At 41.0% G+C, this 23,922-nt stretch overlaps 1 protein-coding gene across 1 annotated transcript in view; it reads left to right on the top strand.

Moving 5' to 3' along the window:
* Positions 1–320: 320 nt before the first annotated feature.
* Positions 321–23,922, top strand: part of Acer2 (alkaline ceramidase 2) — a 39,130-nt gene continuing 15,528 nt past the window's right edge. The window contains exons 1-4 of the mRNA XM_005335901.5: positions 321–552; positions 10,605–10,719; positions 11,448–11,589; positions 19,131–19,268. Of these exons, the coding sequence (XP_005335958.1) occupies positions 445–552; positions 10,605–10,719; positions 11,448–11,589; positions 19,131–19,268 (503 nt within the window). The 5' untranslated portion in view covers positions 321–444. The remainder of the gene's footprint in view (positions 553–10,604; positions 10,720–11,447; positions 11,590–19,130; positions 19,269–23,922) is intronic.

The following is a 23,922-nucleotide window of genomic DNA, read 5'->3' on the forward strand; positions in this document are numbered from 1 at the left end:
TTTTAATTTTTGCCAGGGAGGACTTTGGCGTTCTTTTGCAAAACACAGGGGCGCCTGTGAGTCTGAGCCAGGATGCGCAAGGGACGGACAACTAAGTCCTTGACCACCAGAGGTGAGCACTGGAGCCGGCAGGTGTCTGCAGGAAGTAGGTCGCTGCCTTTGCTCACCCCTCCTAGGCCCCTCCTTCCACGTGGACCCCGCCCCTAGTGGGCGTGACTGTCGAGCGCCCGAGGGCTCCTCCCCAGAGGGCGGAGCCGGGGGAGGGGTCTGTGAGAGGGTCTGGTCCAGCGGGCGGAGCCGAGCGCCTGGAGGCCGGCGGGGGAGGCGCCACATCCGGAGGTGCTGGGTACTGCATAAAGCCGCGGCCGCGGCAGTTTGCCTCCGACAGCAGATCTGGGCTATTCTCGGCTACAGGAGCAGCTGCTCCAATGCCCCAGAGCGGCCATGGGCGCCCCGCACTGGTGGGACCAGCTGCGGGCTGGTAGCTCGGAGGTGGACTGGTGCGAGGACAACTACACCATCGTGCCTGCCATCGCCGAGTTCTACAATACGGTGCGGGTCGCGGGAGAGGGGATGGCAGGAGGGCCGGCGGGAGGGGGCTGTCCCCATGCGCCGCAGCGTCTGGAAGCTGGACGTTCGCTGTGTGTATAGGAGCCATTCTCGTTCCAGGGCCAGAGTTGATCCACGCCCCCTCCTTTGAGCGCTCCTTCCAGTTCTTGGTCTGTACTCCTCTTCTGTCCCTAATCTCGACATCTGGGATCCTCCTCCTCCTCCTCCTCCTTCTGTCATTTCCTTCTGATGGCTCTATTGTCTTGTTTGGTCTCCATACGTCCCGGAGCCTGGAGTCCTTGTCCGTCCATTCTCCCAGTTTGGGTCAGTTGGGGGCGGTGAATCCCCTGGGAAACTCCCTTCCTCCCCTAGGATCTCTGTGGCGTGACGCACTTGGGTCGCATTGTGCGTTTTTGCCCTGAATACCTGCTTTCGGAGCACTGGGAAAGGGGAAGTCCCCTGCAGGTCTTAGGGGCTGGACTCTCCCACCACGCTGAGTTGTCCCGTCCCCAAGAATATGGCAATCATGGTCGACTTTATTTTTGTCCAGAATCAGGTTAATTACTACAAGTTCTTTTTTCTTCCCTTTAATATTCCTACTCTTGTGCCAGCTCCAAATTCATCTCCCTCAGGCCTGTGCTTTTTCCGGTTCTTAAGTCTAGGTGTCAAAGAGAAGTTTGGAAATGATAGCATGCGGATTTTCTGGACTTGCCTGGGTCCCTAGATAGGGGCAAACAGAAACTTCTCCAATGCAGAATCCCGGGATTTCAGTCGTTGTGGGAGTGAAAAGTTGTCTCTGGAAGAGGAAATGCCTCTGTTTTTCTCTGTCCCTGTAACTCATGATTCTGGTACCAAATGTAGGACTTTGCTCGGTCATTTCTGTGGCTTATCTTTTCACTGCCCCAACACAAAAAAACAGGAACTGTGGATTTGAGTCATTGTGAATTTGAGGTTGTTATTTAGGATTTTTCCCCTTGGATTTGCCATAGAAAATGTCCTTGGCAGGAGTCAGGTGCTTATTGCCTGGACAATTCTCTAGTCCCTGTCTTTTTATTCCTAAGACCAGAAAAACAGGCTCTTGAGAGAGCTGTCATCCCCACATTGTGGTATGTCTAGGGTCACAATCCAGAAGTCTTGACTCTCCCTTCAGTACTGAAATTCATGGCAGCCTTCCACACCAGCACTCTTCCTCCTCCTCCTCCTCCTCCTCCTCCTCTTCTTCCTCTTCCTCCTCTTCCTCCATCTCCTCCATCTTCTCCTCCTCCTCCTCCATCTCCTCCATCTTCTCCATTTCCTCCATCTCCTCCATCTTCTCCTCCTCCTCCTCCTCCTCCTCCATCTCCTTCATCTCTTCCTCCTCCACCACCAACTCTTCCTCCTTCCAGTTCTTTGGATTGAACCCAGGGTCACTCTACCATTGAGCAAAAAGTTCTTTTGAGACAAGGTCTGCCTAAGTTGTCCAGACTGGCCTGAAACTTGCAGTTGTCCTGCCTTAGCCTCCCAAGTAGCTGGTGTTACAGGCATGCATGGTACCCAGCCCCCTTCTATTTATATGACCAGGTGAGTTGCTCAAGGAAACTAGGCCCTCTGTTGTTCAGAGATACCATGAAAAAATGCAGTTAGTGGAAGAAGCCACATTATCCCTATTATAAAACCGGGTGGAGCATGCTATCAGGTATATACAGGTGCTCACAGAGGATGGGCTGGAGTAGGTCTGGACATTTTCAACAAGAAAAAACACCAGTAGTAACTGATATCTCCAATTTTAAGTGAAAAATACTGGGAAATACTAAGGATTTCACCAGGATTAAGGAAGAAATGACAGATGGATAATAGGTTTTTACACATCCTGCATGGTAATTATCTGTGGAGTCTGAGGTCTTCAGAGAGTGTCAAGCCTGGTTATTTAGGCCAAAAAAAGTTAATGCATAAGTGTGCTGAGCCCATCTTGAACAACCCAGCCCAAGACTACTGGATGAGAGGACATCTTGTCTTTACTTTTAACCTACTCCTGTTAGAGCTGTTATCACATAGTGAGTGTCAAAAGCTTTTCTTTTCTTTTTTTTTTAAAATATTTTTTTTTAGTTGTCAATGGACCTTTATTTTATTTATTGAAACATGGTGCTGAGAATCGAACCCAGTGCCTCACACATGCTAGGCAAGCACTCTGCCACTGAGCCACAACCCCAGCCCTTGAAGGCTTTTTTTAAAGAAATGAACCATTTGATGTTCAAATACAGTGTATGTGGCTGATTAGGCCAGCAGATACATACGATAGACCTACTATTTATTTTATTTTATTTTTGGTACTGGGGAACTTAACCACTGAGACAAATCTCTAGCCCTTTTTATTTTTTATTTTGAGACAGGGTCTCACGAAGTTGCTTAGGGTCTTGCTAAGTTGCTGAGGCTGGCTTTGAACTTGCAGTCCTCCTGCCTCAGCTTCCTGAGTCATTGAGATTGCAGGCAAGTACCACTACACCTGGCAACCTTATTTTTTAGAATATTTATAAACCACAAAATTTGCTCTGGCAATGTGGAGAATATTCTATTCTCAGAGAAGAAATTGATCACCTGACTATTGAATGTAGATTTGAAGAATTTAGCAAAAACTCTCTTCCTCTGTGCTCCCAGGGCTCTACTTATCTTCTGATGCTATCACAGGACACACCTGAGCTTATCTTACTCTTATATTGTGATAAACATTTTGTTTGATAAATAACTTGTTGATAAACATCTCCTTTAATTCTAATAATAAGAAAACAGGTCTAATTATTTATTTTATAAGAAATTAATCATTACCAATTTTGAGAAAAAGTTAAAGGAATTGATATCAAATCAGGAGAAGACTGGGAAAGGGATTTAGAACCTTTTTAATAGGTCTTAAGGGTATCATGACACTCGTACAAGTTCAGTTACTACTGGCTACTGTGAGTTATTTGTCATGTGTTGAAGCTCTGCTATGTACTCTATACTCACTCTAGGCAGTGGGTGCTACTTTTTATATGCACTTGATAGAGGAGGGCATTAGGGCATACACAACTTATGTAGGTTGATGGAGCCAAGAAAATGGAAGAGGTGGAGTTAGAACTTGGTCATATGAACTATCTACCTAGAGAGATCTCTTAAAGTATAAATGCCACTGTAAGTACCTTTTGTCATACTATAGATATTTATTATTCAGTTATTCTTTAACTTAAAACTCCTGTACTGGGACCATCTTTTCCATAGATAAAACTCATGATGTGAAAAAAAAATCGTTTAAAATAGTTTTTGGTATTGTTGTTTATTATAAAAGTAATAACACAATGCATGGTTAAAAAAAACAAAAACTGGAGTACAGAGCTCTAAAGTAAAAAATTCCCTTTCTCCTGTATCTTTCCAGACATTTCTTAGGCATGTAGAACTACAGGTATTTGTGTGTTTATGTAAAATATGTATGTATAGTGCATTCTCAAACATTCAAAACTTTTTTTTTTCAACCCAATCAAGATTACACAATCCAAAACCTTCTACATCTTGCTTATTGCACTAAATATGTCTTGGGGATGGTTGCATATCAACTCAGATAGAGATGCCTTCCTCTTACAATGTCTGTATATTTTCCCATTTAATGGATTGGCCATAAGTCATTTAACCAGTCAACCCCATATCAATGAATATTTAGAGCAGTTTGTTTGTTTTATTGTTTTCATTTTGGTTTTTGAAGAGTCATGCAGTGAATATCCTCATATTTGCATCTGGATGCACTTTTCACTTTAAATACTGATTATTGTTGCTAAATGGCCCACTAAAGAGACTCCATTGATGTAACTTCCACAAACAGTATTTGACTATTGCCTTAGATCTTTTCATTATCCTTTGCTTCAGCCAAGAACGAATATCTCTTCCAAGAACACATCATTTCCGTTCATAGCATTTTACTTACTCACCTTTGAACTGTTTTTTTCCACATACAGATATTTTTTAATATTTAATTTTTAGTTGTAGGTGGACACAATATCTTTTTTTTTTAAAGAGAGAGAGAGAGAGAGAGAGAGAATTTTTTTAATATTTATTTTTTAGTTCTCGGCAGACATAACATCTTTGTATGTGGTGCTGAGGATAGAACCCAGGCCGCACGCATGCCAGGCAAGCGCGCTACCGCTTGAGCCACATCTCCAGCCCCACAATATCTTTATTTCATTTTTATGTGCTGAGGATCGAACCCAGTGCCTCACATGTGCTAGGCGAGTGCTCTATCACTGAACCATAGCCCAGCCCTCCACATTTGAGTTTCTTTTTATGTTTTAAGCTTTAAGGCCCCACTCACATAGATGAACCACTTTGGAGAAAGGTGGAGTCTGTCTTTTAACCACTGGACTTGGCCTTTGGAGACTCTTTTGGGCAGAAACTCAGGCAACAGAAGGAAATTACTGGTGCTGAAAAAGTCTCACAGCATATAGGCTCATGCATAAAATCAGCCCATGATCTCTTACCTATCTCTCCAGTCCCCCAAAATCTTCAACAAAGTATATGCTTTCTTTACATGCCCAAGTCCATGACCCACCGTCTGTAGGGTAGAACCTATCTGCCTGTCTGTTTATCTAAGCATTTGGATACTATTTAGCATTTAGATGGGTACACTAATATGGGCCTGTCACAGAGACCAGATCTGGAAAATGTCATCTGGGTAGTGAGGGCCATAACATAACAGTGGTGTGTGCAGTTTGTTGAGGGTGTTGTTAGCACTCTGTATGGGGTTAGCACTAGTGGGCTGGGGTAGAGGGTTTTGCAAGAAGCCTTCTGAGTTGGGTGACCAAACTCATCCTGGGTTTTGTTTGAAACTTTCCTGATTTTCAAAATGAAAGTCCTATGCCCTGGGAACCCCTTTCAGTGTCAGGCAAACTAGGACAGTTGGTCACGCCAGAAGCAGGAGTGGGATGGTAGAATGGAGAGTTAGTGATCGACATACAATCACGATGCACAATTTACTCAAGCAGGGAAAAAGTCCTTAGCTGTTTATGAAACTACTGTTCAGAAAGTTTCCACCCTGTGGTTTTGCTAGTATGTACCCTTTTTCTGGGAAAGTGCACATTTCGATGTCTCAGGATGAGATTGCAGTGTGTTCTTGAGATTATTTTGGAGCACATGTTATGTTGGAATTCATAAAATGAGGAATTTTTAAAGGAAATAATTAATACATTTTGAAGTTGTGCTTTTCCTTTAATTAAAAAAAAATCTGCAAGCATTAAACAAACCAGTTCCCCAAAGGATAATCCAGTAATAAGCTTTAAAAATGTGCCCTGATCGAAATATTCTACAGCTTCAGTGACCTGCAGAGTTTTGAAGAAAAGTTCATTTCTCAGTAGAGATGGAGCCACTGAGTCTCTTTTAACTATGACTCATTTACTTTTCTACATTTCATTTAGCATTCCTTCCTCTTTTTGTTTTGAGGAGAATCTCTCTTGAATTTGGGCTTTTCCTTTACAAACATTGCTGTCTTCAAGAGGGACAGTGGCAGCCAGCAGGCCTTGGTAGATGGGCTTTGCAGAAGCATTGGTGTGATTTCAATATATTAGACTAGTGCTCTGAATGGAGCTATAATATGTGCATTTAAAAATGATGTTAAAGCTGGGCAAAGTAGTGCATGCCTGTAATCCCAGCGGCTCCGGCGCCTGAGGCAGGAGAATCACGAGTTCAAAGCCAGCCTCAGCAAAAATGAGGCACTAAGCAACTCAGTGAGACCCTGTCTCTAAATAAAATACAAAAGAGGGTTAGGGATGTGGCTCAGTGGTCAAGTGCCTCTGAGTTCAATCCCCAGTACCTACCTCCCCAAAATGATGTTAAAGTGCTGAGGACAATGGAGCATGCCTTTAATTCCAGTTTACTCAGGAGGCTAAGGCAGGAGGATCGCAAGTTCTAGGCCAGCCTCAGCAACTTTGTGAGATCCTGTCTCAAAATAAAAAATAAAAAGGACCTGAGATGTAACTCAGTGATAGAGTGACACTGGGTTCAATACCTAGTACCGGAGGAAAAAAATTATGAAGTGTCTTATTATACTGCAGATATAGTAAATGACTTCATGCCTTCTTGAATACTATATACATATATTTAAAAGTGATTAATGTATGAATTGCTGGTGGTAATATAAATTGGTAGAGTCATTTGGGCGACAAGTTGGCAGTAGATATCTATCCTTACTTGAAACAAAGGCGATTGAAGCAATGAAGATATACTGGGGTTAAAGTCAAAATATATTTTCCAACATTGTAGGTGGGACTGCAAGTTGGTATCCTTCCTCTGGAAAATGGCTAAATAAACTGTAGCCATCTGCAGGACTTGGAATAAGTGAGCCAAATCTGCATTTACTGGGGCTGGGGATGTGGCTCAAGCGGTAGTGCGCTCGCCTGGCATGCTTGCGGCCCGGGTTCGATCCTCAGCACCACATACAAACAAAGATGTTGTGTCTGCTGAAAACTAAAAAAAAAATAAATATTAAAAATTCTCTCTCTCTCTCTCTCTCTCTCTCTCTTTAAAAAAAATCTGCATTTACTAAGATGAAAGGTTTGCAAAGCATATTGTCGAATGAGAAAATAATGTCGCAGAATGATAATGTTAGAATAAATGATATATAAGTGATATATATATCATTTAAATGCAAAAAAATGACTTGAAGACTATGAATATAGAACATTGGTTACCTCTGGGGAGCAGAGTAGAAACAAGACTTCTGGTCTGTAACATATTTTTTTATTTTTATATTTTTTCTCAAAAGGAGAACTCATTCATGCATAGGAAGGGAGAAATTGTTACCTATGGTATAATAATTCCAGTTTTCTTTTCCCTTTTTGTTTCTGCTCCCATCTTTTTCTCTCTGTCCCCATCTTTTTCTCCCCTTGTCTCCTTTTCTTCCTTCTATTTCTATGTTTAGCAAAAGAAAGCCTTGCTTTAAATCATGTAATGGGTCATATGTGCAGATTGTATGATGCAATTTGCAATGTTAAGATATCCGTTGAGGGCTGGGGTTGTGGTTCAGTGGTAGAGCACTTGCCTAGCATGCATGAGGCACTGGGTTTGATCCCCAGCACCATATAAAAATAAATAAAAAATAAACAAAATAAAGGTGTTTAAAAAATGACACCATGTTAAAAAAAAAAAAGATATCAATTGAAAAGAGAAGGCTAGGAGTTCAGAATGTGGATGGGTGGGTTGAAGGTGGAAGTCAGGGTGATGCAAAGGGAGGAGCCAGATGGCTGCCCCAGCTCTGGGTGATTGTCTCTCTGACCTTGGTCACTCATGGAGCCTTTCTGGGCTTCAGTTGTATTCCCTTTTAAAGCAAGGGGTGGCTTTGAAGTCCCTTCATTTTAACCCACAAATATCTCTGCTCTTTTAAATGGTTCCATTGAATGTTAAAGATTATGATCGCAACAAAGAAAGCAAATGTACTGTGTATACAGTATGTCAACCTTTGCCCTGATTCTTCCTTCCTTCCTTATTGGCAAATTAAAACTGACTTATTTCCAAGACTGAAAGTCTCAGTGTTGGGAATCCAACCTCGGGCCTTGTCTGTGCCAGGCAAGTGCTGGACCACTGAGCTACACCCACCCCTCAGTCCTAGATTTTAACTGTAGGCAGTAGCCCTGCCCCCATCCTGCCCCGACAAAGGATTTTGTATTTCTCTTCGCTTGTTTTATTTCTCTTCCACTCTGTCTTTCTTTCCTTTCTAAATACTGTGTCATTCACAGAAGGTGTTGGCTTCTGAGTTCTGGGGTTTGCTGAAACATTTAACTTAGTTGTGCACCATTGTGATTCTCCACCCCCAGGAACACCCTCTGCCTGCCTTGCCCCTACAGCTCAGGCTAGGAGCCCACCCTCATGGTTCTTTTGAGGTGTCCTCTAATGGCTTTCCTGTATCATCCAACATGGATGACTACTCCTTTCTTCTGAAAGCCTTTGAGCCTGGGCTTCCCAGACTTCATCTGCCCATTGCTGAAACCTTCTTTTTTCTTAAAATATTGTTCCATGAACCCTCCTTTTCCATCCCCATCAATAATGCTCATTTTGACTCAGCTGTTGTCTTCACCTCCGTATGCACTTCTGTGGGCAGAGTCCCAGGCAAGGCCCTCCTCATTCTGCAATTAGATGAGCTTCAGTCATGGAGTATTCCTACCTCTGCTCACCTTCCAGGATGGCCTTAGTTTAAAAACAAAAACCAGAGTATAACAAGTGTTAGGCAAGGCTAGGTAGGCCCTTGTGTATTGCTGGTGGGAATGTAAAAAAACAAAGCAAAACACAACAGAACCACGCACACAAAAACAAAACCCACCTCCTGGAGGAAATAGTTTTGTAATTCCGTAATCAATTGAACATAGAATTACTCAGTGCCTGGGTCTGTTCTTGCTGTTATCACAAAATATCTTAAACTGGGTAATTTATAGCAACAGAAATTTATTTCTCACAGTCCTAGAGGCTGGGAAGTCCAAGATCAGGATACTAACAGATTTGTTGTCTGGAAAGGATGGATGTGACTTCCTGCAGTCCTCATGTGGTGGAAGGGGTGGGCAACTCCTGGGCACCTCTTTTCTAAGAGTGCTAATCCTATTCCAGAGGCTCTGCTCTCATGACTTTGGCCTTAAAAACATCATGCTAAGTGAAAGAATCCAGACACAAAAGGTCATATAGTGTGTAATTCCATAAATCTGAAATATCTAGAATAAGTAAATCCACAGAACAAAAGCAGATTAGTGGTTGCCAGGGGTTCTGGGAGAGGGGCATGGAGAGTGGCAACCCAGGATTTCTTTCTGGGTAATAAATGCATTTTAGAATTAGGTAGAGGTAATGGCTGACGATATGAATGTGCCAAGTTCCACTGAACTGAATACTTTAAAATGGTTAGTTTTATGGTATGTGAATTTTGCTTCAATTTTAAAAATTCTTGAAATAAAAGCTGGCTGTGAGTTCCTGATAAAAAAAACAAAAAAAAAAAAACACCAAAACACCCAAAACCAAAAAACAAAACAAAACAAAAAAAACCAATAAATTAAAAATGAGAGGTGAGGTTCTAGAGTTATGCTTTTCAATATGGCAGTCTGTGACCACATGTGGCCATTATCACAGGAAGTGAGGCTAGCCCAAACTGAGGGTTGCTGTATGTGCAAAGTGTACAATAGAGTTTGAATCCTTAGTAAGAATAAAAGAATGTAAATATTCTCATCAATAATATTTATATTTATTTATAATATTTATATTTATTTATTTTTAATTTAAAAATATTTTTTTTGAGACAGTGTCTCCCTAAATTGCCAATGGTCTCAACTTAAAATCCTTTCTCCTACCTCAACCACCAGAGTAGCTGGGATTGTTGACATGTGCTGCTAAGCCTGGCTGATGATATTTTAATACTGATTGCATATTCAAACTATAATATTTGGAATATATTGTGTCCAATAAGACACACTATTAAATTAAAGAACTGATGCTCAGTTTATCTCCCCCCCCCCTCATTGCCCGGATTGAACCCAGGGCCTCATGCATACTAGGCAGGTACTCTGCCACTGAGCTACATCACCAGCCCCTACAATGATCTCATTTGAAAGTTGGAAAGAAAATTATAAATTTGATCGTTACTAAAAATATGTTTAAGACGAGAAAGCTGAAAAAGGGTGACTAAGGAGAAACTTAGAGATCTGATGTCTTGTGAGCCTGGGAAAAAGGGCTGGTCTCGTTGGCAGAAGATTGTTGGGAGCAGCTGGATGTGGTAGCACATGCCTGTCTGTAATCCCAGCTACTTGGAAGGCTAAGGCCGGAGGATTACAAGTTCAAAGCCAGCCTCAGGAATTTAGCGAAACCCTAAGCAACTTATGAGAGCCTGTCTCAAAAAAAAAAAAAAAAAAATGGGCTGGGGATGTGGCTCAGAGGTTAAGTGACCCTAGGTTCAATCTCTGGTATGAAAAAAAAAATCATTATTTAGTATAGACCTTATCTTTAAAAAGATAATTACAAGTAAGAATACTTTGTAATTAATCTGTGCACAAAAACATCTTTTTGTTTTGCAATTTTTTTTTTTCCTCCAGATCAGCAACGTCTTGTTTTTCATTTTACCGCCCATCTGCATGTGCTTGTTTCGTCAGTATGCCACATGCTTCAACAGTGGCATCTATTTAATATGGACTCTCCTAGTAGTAGTGGGTAAGTGGATCATGTGGGAACATGAACTGAAAGGGAGGAAATGGGATTCTGCACATTTCCTGTCCCCTTTGAACACAGTGTTTTATAAACCAAAGCCACTGTGACGTCTTAGTAAACTCTTTCACTTGCTTGGCAGCAAAAGTAAGAGTCAGGAGTCTCGAATGCAGGCTTGATAACAAGGCTGGCTGTCGTTGTTATCTCCTGGCTGTGTTTGAGACTTCTTTGTGAATTAGCCATTCATGTTGTGCCAGTGCAATTCTCTGAAGAAAGTTGTGTGAAACAATTGAATTCTGGTGAGACTGTGGTTTCCAATGCACTTAAATTGAAAAACAAAAAACAAAAACAAAAAAACTAGACATTGTGTCCCTCATTGTTTTGTGAAATTCTTGTGCAATTTCCATTTCCTCTCCTAGGCAGGTTGGGAATTCTTAACAGTGAAAACAATGTTGACTTTTATTTACTGCCTGTTCCCACAAAGGCTCTGTGGATGAAAACATTGTACTTAACTGTGCAATTATTACTGTTCTGATGTGCTGGTATTTGGGCTGTATTTGAAATCCTCTTGCTAGGCTTGAGTGAAGTCTGCATGTGTTGGTGGTGTGAGTTTCTTAAGAGATCTGGTGATTCTGATAACAGTTAGGGAAGGGCTATCTTAGGCAGTGAATTGAATTTGTAGTCTGTTCTTCTGTGGTGACCTTTTTTTTTTTGTTTGTTATAATTTGCTATAGGAATTGGATCTGTCTATTTCCATGCAACCCTAAGTTTCCTGGGTCAGATGCTCGATGAGCTTGCAATCCTTTGGGTTCTGATGTGTGCTCTGGCCATGTGGTTCCCCCGAAGGTATCTGCCAAAGATCTTTAGGAATGACAGGTAAGCTTATGTTGAACACTTTTGCTCTTTGCACAGTGTGTGTGCACATCAAGAAAAATAGCTGATGATTGAGCTTAACCTAGTGCTAAAAATCATATATTTGTTTAATGTCCATTGATTTTTATGATCTGACAGTACAATTAAACTGACAGATAAAAGAAGACAAGTTCATAACACTTGGGAAAGAATTTATAAAATGGTAGAGACAAAAAGTCAAATATCTAATACTTGTCTGATACAAGCAACAGTGGAAAGACATTCAATGGGAGAGAAATTTGGGGATAGTAGCTCAAACACCTGTGATTTCCTACTAGAACTTTTCTTTGAAAGCAATCCAACTCTAGCAGTGTTATACATATAAAGTAGAATCCACGCTGATGATCTGATTCTTGGAGCTATAGAGCTGGTTTTCAAATTGCATTTTTTTTTGGGGGGGGTTTTGATCACACACATACACACACACACAGTCATGCATGCACACACACACACACATATCTCCAAGCAGGAAACCCAAGAATATCACGAAGGGATGCATTTTAATATCCATTGTATTAAGGCTTTATAATAATAAATAGTAAATATTTATTATTTAATAATAAATAGTGAATATATTTAAACACTTATTTTATACCATGCACTTTTCTAAGTACTGGGAGGTAGCAGTAAACAAAATGACAGGGTTTCTGCTTATAAAGAGCTTGTACTGAAGTTGGGAGTCTATAAATCAACAAACAAATAATGTCATGTTAGAGCGTGAGAAAGGCTGTGTTGAAAAAGCGAGGGTGGTAAGGATGTAGCAGTGCTTGGGGTGCTGACTTCGAGTTTGGTCAGAGAGAGCTCTGCTGAGGAGTTGTGTGAGGTTTGTTACCATCTGCAGGCAGAGGAGAGGCAGGCTAATAAAGATGAGAAATGTCCCCCAAACACATCACCCACATATTACTCTGCAGAACGTGGTGGTTTATTGAAATACATGCAGTCTATGGATAAACAAAATATGGATTAATGAAGCAAGCAGGGAAGGTTATGCCAGGAGAACAAAATAATTCATTATAGTTTTTCTGGAACTCTGAAAAGGAGCAGGATCTATGCAGCGATTGAAGACTGAGGCTGCTCCAGTGGGCTGAGGTGGAGGAGTGTCTATGGAAATACTGGCTGCAAAGAGCACATTCTAGAATTGTGTGTCAGATATCCTAATTTTAGAATGAATGAGTTAAATTCTTCTTGAGTATGTTTTTCTATGTGCACAAACATGTCTGGGAGGATGAAGATGCCGTGCTCCTGCCATTGGCTATTCTTGAGCATTGTGGTAGAGAAGAGCTTCAATTTGCACTTTTATCTTTAATTTGAACTGGCTTGGATTTTTTTTTTAAACAAGGAGCACATGTTAATTTTAACACTAAAATTTTCTTTTTAAATGAAGTAGGGAGAAAACACACTTTAAGTGGATTAGCTGTACAGCCTTTATCCTGGGAAGTAGGACTTGAATTACATAGTGTTATCTTTGAGTATCATCTAACAGATAGAAATACCCTCAAGAAGTTTACTTAACAAAAGAAAATGAGGAGGAGAGAAAGTCCTGGTCTTGAATTAAATGTGGTCTCTATCTTACTGAGGCTTTCTAGTTAGCAGAGAAAGGATGCTTAAGTTTTTTTTTTTTTTTGGTATGTGTGTGTGTGTATGTATGTATGTATGTGTGTGTGTGTGCTAAGAATAGAACGCATGTACATGCCTTGCACATGCTGAGCATCTATTTAACCACTGAGTTACAGCTCCTGCCCCAGAAAGTATGCTTTAAAATGTTGATTTCAGCTATCTCCAGTTCCTTGTTCTTTGGTTTCTTTGTTCAGCTTTAGGAGAAACCTGGTGAGGGCAGGGGAGTGGGTGTGAGCAGCAGGCAGGGTCAGGAGGTGTTTTCATAGGCAGGAACTTTGTGATTGCCTGAAAAGCAAACCATTTGCCTTTTGGCCTTCTTACCCTCTCCCAAGGTGCCTTGCCAGTCACAGTGCCCTTTCCTGGAGCCTGGTGCTTTCTGCAGTAGATTTAAGTGGTAGGCCAGTAAAAGAATTCATATAAAAAAAAACACTTTTCCTTCAGAATTCACCTCAAGTCTAGGGACGCAAGTGAGGAACTGAATGCCGCAGTCTGTCTGGGCACAAAATAACCGAGCCGCCACAAAGCCTTGTAGGTTCAAACAGCAACTCTTTATTCCCGAACTCTCACAGGCACTCTACACACACTTCCCGGAACACACTCCCTCCACCGGGCTCCTTGCGCCAATTCTCCCCAAACCCCCCCCCCCAAAACCCAAGTGACAGCTTTAATTGTGTTAATTATATAAAAAAAGTTTCTTTTTGTTTCTTAGATGTAGGAGTAGAGGCATGTTGTTATGAACAGGAAAAGAAAATGGGGTAATGCATTGGTAATTAAAGCTTCCTAACTTTAATAATGAAAACATACTACGAGGCAGAGATGTCTGTGGCCATGTGGGATTTTTCTATCACTAGTACGATGTGGCATTTCTCTGGGGAAGAGGTAAAGATATGACTGCTCTGTCCTCATATGGGGAGGGTCCTTTTAAGATGCTGAGTACCACATATGTATGAGTCCATGGCTGGGTACCATTCAGATTTGAATGCCAGCCTTACTGCTTACAAACTATATATCTAGTCTTGACTCTGCTTTTTCATCTGTAATTGTAGGTAATAAATAATACTTACCTCAGGGTTCTTTGAGATGATCCTGAAGAGCACTCTGTACAGTACTAAGTGACATGGCCAGTACTCAAATTAGCTCTTAATGCTGCCAGTGGTGAACAGAGAAGAGAGTTCGGTCTAGGATTTTTGAGATATGTGCACAAATGCCATGGAGAATTGCCATGGAGAATTTTTATGAGCAAAGAAAAAATGGTGTATGTTAAGGGAAAAAAATAAGGATTTCAACTCAATTTGTCTGTCTTTACTTTGCCAGTGATGGTCAGACCTTTTTGCATGGGCTTCCTTGCCCATGGAAAGGTAAATGTTCTGCAGTAGAATTAAGTGTTAGGTCAGAAAAAGAATTCATGTCAAAAGCAGGATTTCTGTCGACCAGGATTGCCTGGGTTGGTTGCCTTAACTTACTAGATAGTTAATATTTATTTACCTGCCTCGTTTTTTTTCTAGACTTTGCTGGAATATTCCTAACACATGTAAAGAGTAGTTCCAGCTGGATGTAATGGTGTAAGCATGTAAATCCAGCTACATGGGAGGCTGAGGCAGAAGGATCCCAAGTTTGAGGCAAGCCTGGGCAACTTAACAAGATTCTGTCTTAGAAGAAAAAGCATAAAAGGGTTGGGGATGTAGCTTAGTGGTAAAGTGCCCCTAGATTCAATTCCGTACTGAGGGGGAAAAAAAAAAAGTAGTTCCAGTGTGAGATTTTTAGAGAAGAGGAAGTAGAGTACCGTGGCTAAATGAGTTTGGATCACATAGACAGATATGGCTTTGAATCATAATCCATTTTTCCCTGTAAAACTCTGGTACCTTATTTTGCTCACTGTAAAGTAGAGGTAGTAAAATTAGCTACTTCGTGGGATCAGAAATAAATGAGAAAATGAAATGATGTGAATAGTATAGGGGTGCCTCATATGAATAAGAACTCAATAAGTACGAACACTTATTAGCCATTACAAACGGCTGAATAAGTGTCTGGGAAATAAGCATGTTTAGAATAGTAGGTAAATTATTAACATTCATTTTGTCAGTAAGATTGATGGATTAAAAGAAAGGCTTTTTTATCTTGCTTAGCATCTTTAGTATATACACTCAGCTGTTAATGGTTATTAATAATTTTTAGATATTTTTGTTTTGAGAAAAAACAAAAATAATTTATCTTGATATGTGCTTTTTTATTATTTGCCTCCATAGAATCTAGGAAAAACTCTCACTTTATAACCCACTTCATTTCTGAATTGTATAGCAAGGGAATAGGCTGAGATCTACCTGTCCTTCTAGTTCAGTTGCCAGATATCCTGGGGCCAGAATCTTAAACTCTCTGGGCCTTACCTCATTGATTTTGAAATGACAGGGTTGCACTTTTTTCTGAGATCTCTTCTAGGGCCAAATGCTGTACTTCTGTAAATATCAAGGCTTTCTATTATAAATAGGTTATGCTCTATTCCTAACAGGTAGTGGATCCTAACCAGGAATATTTCCTTCTCTTAAGGGACATTTGGGAAGTTTGTGGACTTGTATTTGGTGGTCACAATGATGGTAGGTTTTATCATCCATAAATTCCATATTATTTCAGAAGAGCTAAAGGGACACTACCAAATTTTTAATATAAAAAAGGAGTATGACAGGGTTTGATAGGATTGAAAACCACTGAATTAAGGGTAGCTAATGATTTTAGTCACATATTTGTTATTATAATATTATGATAATGGCACCGGGTAGCCAGATTTTGGTTTAGAGAAAAAAGGAAGAAGAGTACCATGGGTTCCCTGAACTTGTGTTCCAGTGTGAGATCCTATGGGCTGGAAAACTGAAAACAGGACAAAATACTGTTTTACAGTTTAGAAAACACTCTGTCAGGCCCCTCTTCTCTGGAAATTTCTATATTTCTGTTGTCCCAGGGGCCTCTGATAACTTGGGTCTGCTGGGCTATCTGGCTTTCTGTTGGCCACATGACCTCTGTTACTTTTGCTGGTTGCAGAATTGTGTGTTCACGGGATGTCCTCATTGGCCAGAACATTCCTCCACACTCTCTGGACCTGATGTGTGATATCTGTGGATAGTCTCCTTAAAAACATGTTTCATCAAGCCCAAGCCTTTGAACAATTTGGCAATATTATACAGAGACCCTGGGGATTGCAGCACAGGCTCTGCCAGATTCTTCCTGAGAGTGTGATATTATCAACAAGAATAATATTTTTTAAACAGTATTTGTCCTCAAAATGATGATAAAGAGAATGGTAATAGTTGTTTTCTTAATACATAACATGTACCAGGCACTGTTATGTGCTTTCATGCTTACAAGAATACCATGGGTACTGGTGCTTTCATGTTTTTACATGGGAAAGATTTGAAGAGTTGTGGGCTGTAGTTGTAGCTCAGTGGTAGAGCACTTGCTTAGCATGTATGAGGCACTGGGTTCGATCCTCAGCACCACATAAACATGAATAAATAAAAATAAAGATATTATGTCCATCTGCAACTAAAAAAAAAAAGACTTGAAAAATTGTTACTTTCTAAAGGCTCCACAGCTACTAAGTGATTAGGGCAGGATTCGAACACCCAAATGAAACACCTTGCCTTTTTTTTAAAAAAAAAAATATACATATATATTAGTTATATATAGATCTTTATTTTATTTATTTATATATGGTGCTGAGAATCAAACTCAGTGCTTCACACGTTAGACAATGTGCTCTACCACTGAGCCACGACCTCAGTCTAACACCTATGTTTTTAATTACCCTATTCCCCAGTCTTACCTGTAACTGAGTCCTAATCATTAGGTACATTGACTTGATACATTTTGAAAATTTCTGATTATGTGTTTAACCAATCAAAAAAATATTTAAAAAAAAAGTAAAGAAAAAATTTCAGAAAAACCCAAAGAGACAAAAAGGTGGAAAATGTGTAGAAAAATGTAAGGGATTCAGGCAATGTGGTGAGAAGGTAAATAAATACATGTAAGGAGCATCCCAGAAGGAGAGGAGAAAGAATGGAGCAGAACAAAAAAAAAAAAAAAGAAAGAAAGAAAAAAAGAAAACCCACAAGGCCAAATAGGATGACATGTCAGAACCTCAAACCCAGTGAACAAGTCTGTTTTGTGTCCCCAGGGTCAGGCACATGATGGCTGACCCTGGTGCTACAGAAGGCAGCTTTTCATCCAGTTGCAGAAGAACCCAGCTAAGGCCAGGAGAAAAACATGATTCTTCTGAGGATTTGCTGCCTGGATCTTTTCCAATCTGTATTTTTTCCTCTGGTAGAAGTTCAGGGCTATAAGGCGTGTTCATTCCAGTCAGAAAGTTGGCAGCTTGATCAATGATTTCCTGTGCCTTGATGATAAATAGTTTTCCTATTTAAGAGATAAATTTGTATTTTGAATGTTCAATGCCCTTTGATTTCTTTATAATAGAATTTCATTCCAATTAATTTCCTAACCATGACCTCTTCTAAGGCTTTTGGCCAAAGCAAATTCTGCTAATGGGGAATAACAGAAATTTCAGGAAAATCATGTGCTCCTCAATTTAAGTCACAGATGAGGCCTTGGAGATTGTCTGGACCTGCATTTCCACTTTATAGATCAGGAAATGGGGTCCCCAGGAGAGGAAGCAGCATGTGCAGGATCACGTCGCCACTTCTGACACTTTTCCATTGGAATGACCTCTGCTGAGGGGTGTGAGGAGAGTATCAATGACTTTTCCAAGATTTGTCATGTCAAGAGCCTGTCAAGACAAATTCTAGTGCCTACCAGATGGGCAGGTAGTCAGCAGATACATATATTTTTAGAATTTTCAGTTTTGTGTGCTAGTTATGTAGACTTTTTTTTTTCATCGTAAACTAGGAAGCTTTATGGTTTAATAACAGTCTCTGCTTTTTCTATAAAAGTCCTATATGTTCACTTGGTGGGACAGAGGTTGGTGAGCTATGTCCTGTAGACCAGATGGGCCTTCCTTTTGCAAGTCAAATTTTATTGGCACACAGAAATGGCCATTAATTTACTTATGGTTTGGATATGGAAAAAAACCTCCTGTGTTAATATAGGAGGTGAAAGGATTAGTCTAAGAGAGCCATAACTTAATCAGTGGATTATTGCATTTCATGGCTTAATGTTTTGAATAGATTACTGGGTGGTAACTGAAGGGAGGTGGGGGTAGCTGGAGGAAGTGGATCACTTGGAGTGTGCCTTTGGGGTTTATATTTTGTTCCTGGTACTTCAACCGCCCTGTTTCTTGGCTGTCATGGGCTGATTAGTTTTCCTCTGCCACAATGTTCTGCCTCACCGGGTCTAGAGCTATGGAGTTAGCCAAACATGGACTGAACCTCTGAAACTGTAAGCCCCAAATAAACTTTTCCTCCTTTTATTTGTACTTGTCAGATATTTTGGTCATAGTGGCACAAAACTAACACACTTACCTTCTATTGTAGCAGAGTTGAATAGTTGTGGCTGAGAACTCATGGCATGTAAAATCAAAAATACTATCTGAACCTTTACAGAGAACATTTGTCAAACCCTGATGCAGAACATCTGAAAATTTATAGGAAATTCACACCAGGAGAATGATTATCCATATCTCACCCCCAGAGATTGAGGTTGATTCTAGCTTTACCATTGTCATGGCTAACAATTTTGAGAAGCTCTGATTATTTCCCAAGAATAAATTCCTAGAAATGGGATTGCTGATCCAGTGAGTGTGAATGGCTTGCACACGTGGGTACTTTGAACACAAGTTCATTTTAGCTCGCATGAATAGCAGTGGCTGTACCTGGCCAACATTAATCAAACAAAATGATCAAGAACTCTTGCTAATGGATTTGGTTTTGCTTCCATGGATTTAGGGGCAGATTCAAGGCGGTGGTCTGTGTCCTGTCTGTGGTTACAACATGCCTGGCATTTGTCAAGCCTGCCATCAACAACATCTCTTTGATGACTCTGGGGGTTCCTTGTACTGCGCTGCTCATCGCAGAGCTGAAGAGGTGAGTGCCAGTATTCCTGCTCACCCCTTGGGCTGTCCCTGTAATGGGAACATTTAGCTCTGTGTTCCTTTGTTTCCTCCAGCTTGGAAGAGAAATGTTCTGTATGAAGAATTAGTTCCTGACTGTTGGATTGGAACAGGTTTGATGCTTTGGTACAAAATGTGAATGATCTCATTTTCAGAAAGAGGGGAGTGGCTGTTTAGTGGATGTCATGCATCCTAATGATCAAAAGCTAGCTTATCAGGGCTGGGATGTAGCTCAGTGGCAAAGCGTCTGCCTTGCATTCGCAAAGCCCTGGGTTTGACCCCCAGTTCCAAAAAAGATAAAAAAAAAAAAAAAAAAAGATTAAGTGCCAAGACCAAGCTGGTGACTTAATTCTGTAGAAAGAAGAGTACATTAGTCCATATGACAGGTTTAAGGAGAAAAGAGAAGTAGGGGTCATTGTGTTCACATACACAGGAAGAATAGGAAGGGGGAGGGAAAGTGACTGTGTGTATACAAGGAAACATAAACCTCGTGAATGGGCTGTGATAGTTTCTCAGGCTTAGTGTCTCCAAGGATCAGGCTCATTATTTGCATAAGCATTTTCCTTTGGGAAGTTGTAAAATCCAGGGCACAGGTGGATATCTAAAAACATTTAGTTTAGCACTTGTGTGTACATGACGTTTCTTCTTGCCTCATCTAAAGTACAAGTAATCACTGCCCTTACTTCAATATTTGTTGGAACATTTCTTTTTCTTTGCAGCCACTTTAAAAATATACACTTTAATTCACACTTTGCTCATTGTTGTAGACATTGAGTTTGTTAACCGAAGTCTCAGTCTGTCTCCCTCTGTGCACTAGTTGCTCTGTGCAATGTGTTTAGTCAGCTTTCTGTCCTTGCTTAGAGAGGAGTTATATACGTTGCTTTCCAATTTCCTGCCTCCAGGGGTTGCTTTGATGGGCTGCAATAACTCAGGGCCTTAGTTGGCTGATGAGGGATTTGAACTTGCTGCCTGGCAGGTAAAGAATGCTGTCAGATCTCTAGTTGGCTTCTTTGAGTTGCCTTCAAGGACTGGCGATGTAAGAGACTCATTTCAGAAGCAGGCTGCAAGTTGATTCTAGAAGAATAACTATGGTAGTGAGTGCTATGAGTGAAAAAACAGATGATTGAGTAAATTACAAAGGATTTAGTCCCTACATCCTAATAACCTTAATTTTAAAAGTCCCCTTTCTGACTGGGGGTATAGTTCAGTGGTAAGTGTGTGTTTAGTGTGCAAGGCCCTGGGTTGATCCCCAGCACCAAAAATAAATTAAATCAATCAATAAATAATCAACTTTCTATTTCATTAGTGTCATATTGCTTATTAGAAATAGAAGGGTTCTTAGCAACCTCAACTCTGCTTATTCCCTATACTCACTCTACAGTTATTTGAGTTCTAAATAAGTGTCAGCTGTCATGGTTCTTGTACAGATACTAGCTCTGCTCATGCATTGGTTTTGATTTGGGAGGTCAAGGGTGGAGACTGTTATCTGTAGATTAAAAAGCTCAAAAACCTGGCCAGCTGGGGCTTGGGTGAGGGTAGGAGTGGCCTCCGCATGTAAGGAGGTAGTCGGGGAAGGTCTCAGCTACTATTAGTATGACTGCTTAATAAGGAAAGTATTTCTTTTTAGAATGTTAGACATAAATCATTAAATTAGGTTGTGGTGATTGTCAAACAACTCTGAATAAGTGAAAAGTGAACTATATACTTTAAATGGGTGAATTTTATAGTATGGGAAATATGGCTGAGTAAAGCCATGGACAAAAATAAAAAACAAACAAACAAATAAACAAACAGAAGCTGTCCAGAATGTGCCCTGTGATTCTGTGTGGTGTTTACTTCAGACTGATCTGAGCTGCACATTTCAGGAAGAGGGTGTTTAGCCTTCTGGAGGCAGCACTTTCCCCACTTCTGGGTGGCACACTGGGACCAGATCATAAAGAGATATAAAGAGGAGGAATTTGTGGTCGTCAGTTAATAACTGGCCATCTTACCAACAAATGTAATGCTGAGTAAGTCTGAAGTAACAGAATACCATCAAGCTGAAGGCCTTTGTTTGGAAGCCCTTTTGCCACTGTTGTGCGTTTGCCTAGAGCTGAGCATATCTGCCCAGTGGCCTTGATGACTGGCTGAGATCCAGGTTGCTTGCTGTAGCTGTGGGACAAAATGACTTGCTTCCCTGTTTTTAAAGAGTGTCTCTATCTCCATGGCCCCTCCTTCTTAGCTACTAATTTTCAAGTGTCTTGTAATGTCTTCCTTTTCTATCTTTTTTTTTGGGGGTGGGGGGGGATGTAATCAGGTACTGAACTCAAGGGCATTCAACCACTGAGCCACATCCCTAGCCCTATTTTGTATCGTATTTAGAGACAGGGTCTCACTGAGTTGCTTAGCGCCTTGCTGGTGCTGAGGCTGGCTTTGAACTCACAATCCTCCTGCCTCAGCCTCCTGAACTGAGCCGCTGGGATTACAGGTGAGCACCACTACACCTGGCTCTCTCCCTATTTGAATCTGAAATGGAAAATCAATATATTGTAGTACTTCCAACAATGCTTGGTGCATAGCACTAAATAAATATGGCTAAACCTGTCATTTGGTGATAATGACTGTTAGCTTTTGTTGTATGCTCTTCCAGCTTTTTTATTCTTTGCCATCTTATCTGTCTTAAAAAAAAAAAAATGTACCTGGGCACAGTATAACAGGCTTAGCTACTTAAGAGGCTAAAGCAGGAGGATCACAAGTTCCAGGCCAGCCTGGGCAACTTAGATCCTGGATTCTAAATAAAAAGGGATGGGGATGTAAATCCCTCTGTGTTCAGCTGTCATTTCTGCGTGATTCTCTGCAGTCCGTCTTCATCTTTTTTTTCTGAAGTCCTTTCTCCTGATTCCAGCTACCTGCTGGGTAGCCTCAGTTAGACTCTTTCATGATTCATTGCTTGGCACTGTGCCCTGACTGCTCTGCCTATCTCCTCACTATGCTTCTTGTTACCAATATTAGTTAGCTTTTCATCACTGTGTCTAAAATACCCAACAAGAACAACTTAGAGGCGTTTATTTTGGACCACGGTTTTTAGAGATTTAGTCTGATTTGATGGGTCAACTCCATTGCTGGGAGCCTGAGGTGAGGCAGAGCCTCATGGTGGAAGGGTGTGGTGGAGGAGTGCTGCTAGGCTCAAGGTGGCCAGGAAGCCAGGGGTGGGAGGGGCCACAGGGAAGAGATATCCTTCAAGGACACACCTGAGTGACTCACGTCCTCCAGCCAGGCCCCACCTGCCTACTGTTACTACCCAGTCAGACATTCAAACCAGGATGGACTGATTTGGTTACAGGTCTCAGAATACATAATTTCAACTCTGAATATTCCTGCATCAACACGGGAGCTTTGGGGGAGCACCTCATTCAAGCCATAACATCACCCTTCCCAAATCCCATTTAAAAGTTCCCCGAATTATTTTAATGCTCACTATTTTCCAGTCCTTGTAGACTTGAAAATTGGGTTCCCTAGTCTCCTGCCACCTCAAACCACTAAACTTGATGGAATCTTCTTCAGGGTCTCATCTGTCAGTCCCCTCCCTGCCATTCCTATTGTCCCACCCTCCCACCTCTCCAGTGGCCACTGCATTTGTGTTGTAATAGCTCTTTTCTTCCTCCAGTTCTCTATCTTAAGAGGGGTCTTTTTTGTGGTACTCTCTCTCTTGGTACAAAAGTCTTCAATGGCTTTGTATTGTCCAAGTTTCCCTTAGGGCCTATTCTGCCTCTGGCTCCTTATATATGCCCCATGGCCAACCAGTCTGAATAGGTTCCTTGCTTTCTTGCCTTTAGATTCCCTCTTATATTTTCTTCTCCGTTTTTTTTTTAAATATATTTTTTTTATTTTTTAGGTGTAGATGGAGACAACACAATATCTTTACTTGTATGTGGTGGATTGAACCTGGTCCTGCCTGTGCTAGGCGAGCCCCCTACGCTGAGCCACAATCCCAGCCCCTATTCTTCCTTTGGAATGCCCTTCCCCCCTACTACTATGCAGAACCTCCTGCCCTGCAGCCAGCTCCTTCCTGAGGCCTCTCTGGATTCCTCTCCTCAGCCAGATGTGATTGTTCTCTTCCTAAACTCTTGGTGCTTTTATATAGTATTTAGAATATTCTACCTTGAATGTAGATTTGTGTCTCCAACTTTCCTTCTCTTCTTCCTCTCTGATGTTGTGTTGTCCCAAGGCAGAAATTATGCTTTGTAACTCTGTGAATTTTCCAGAGTGCCCATTACTCTGAAAATTTTTAAAGATTGCATTTTAGCTTGCTAGGAAGCATTAACTTCTCATTACAGAATCCATCCCTTCAGTGGAAAGTACAGAAGGAACATGGGTTTGGGGGCTAGAGAGCTTAGTTTGAGTCTCGGTTCTGGAAATTCTGGGCATTTATTTCACGTACTTTGGTCATACTGGCACTATTGATATGGAGGATAATAATGCTTAGGTCTCAGTGAGACCTAAATAAGCCCTATTTAGTCTAATATCTGTAACATGGTAGTTACATAACAAACACTGGTTGCCTTTTCTTTTGCTTGGCTGTATGTTTCAGCAAGGGGAGCTCCATTAACTTAAAGAGAAATATCCTTCTCTTCTTATTAAGATCTTTT

This window comes from Ictidomys tridecemlineatus, chromosome 4, assembly GCF_052094955.1.
Source record: "Ictidomys tridecemlineatus isolate mIctTri1 chromosome 4, mIctTri1.hap1, whole genome shotgun sequence".
In the NCBI taxonomy this organism is placed as follows: domain Eukaryota; kingdom Metazoa; phylum Chordata; class Mammalia; order Rodentia; family Sciuridae; genus Ictidomys; species Ictidomys tridecemlineatus.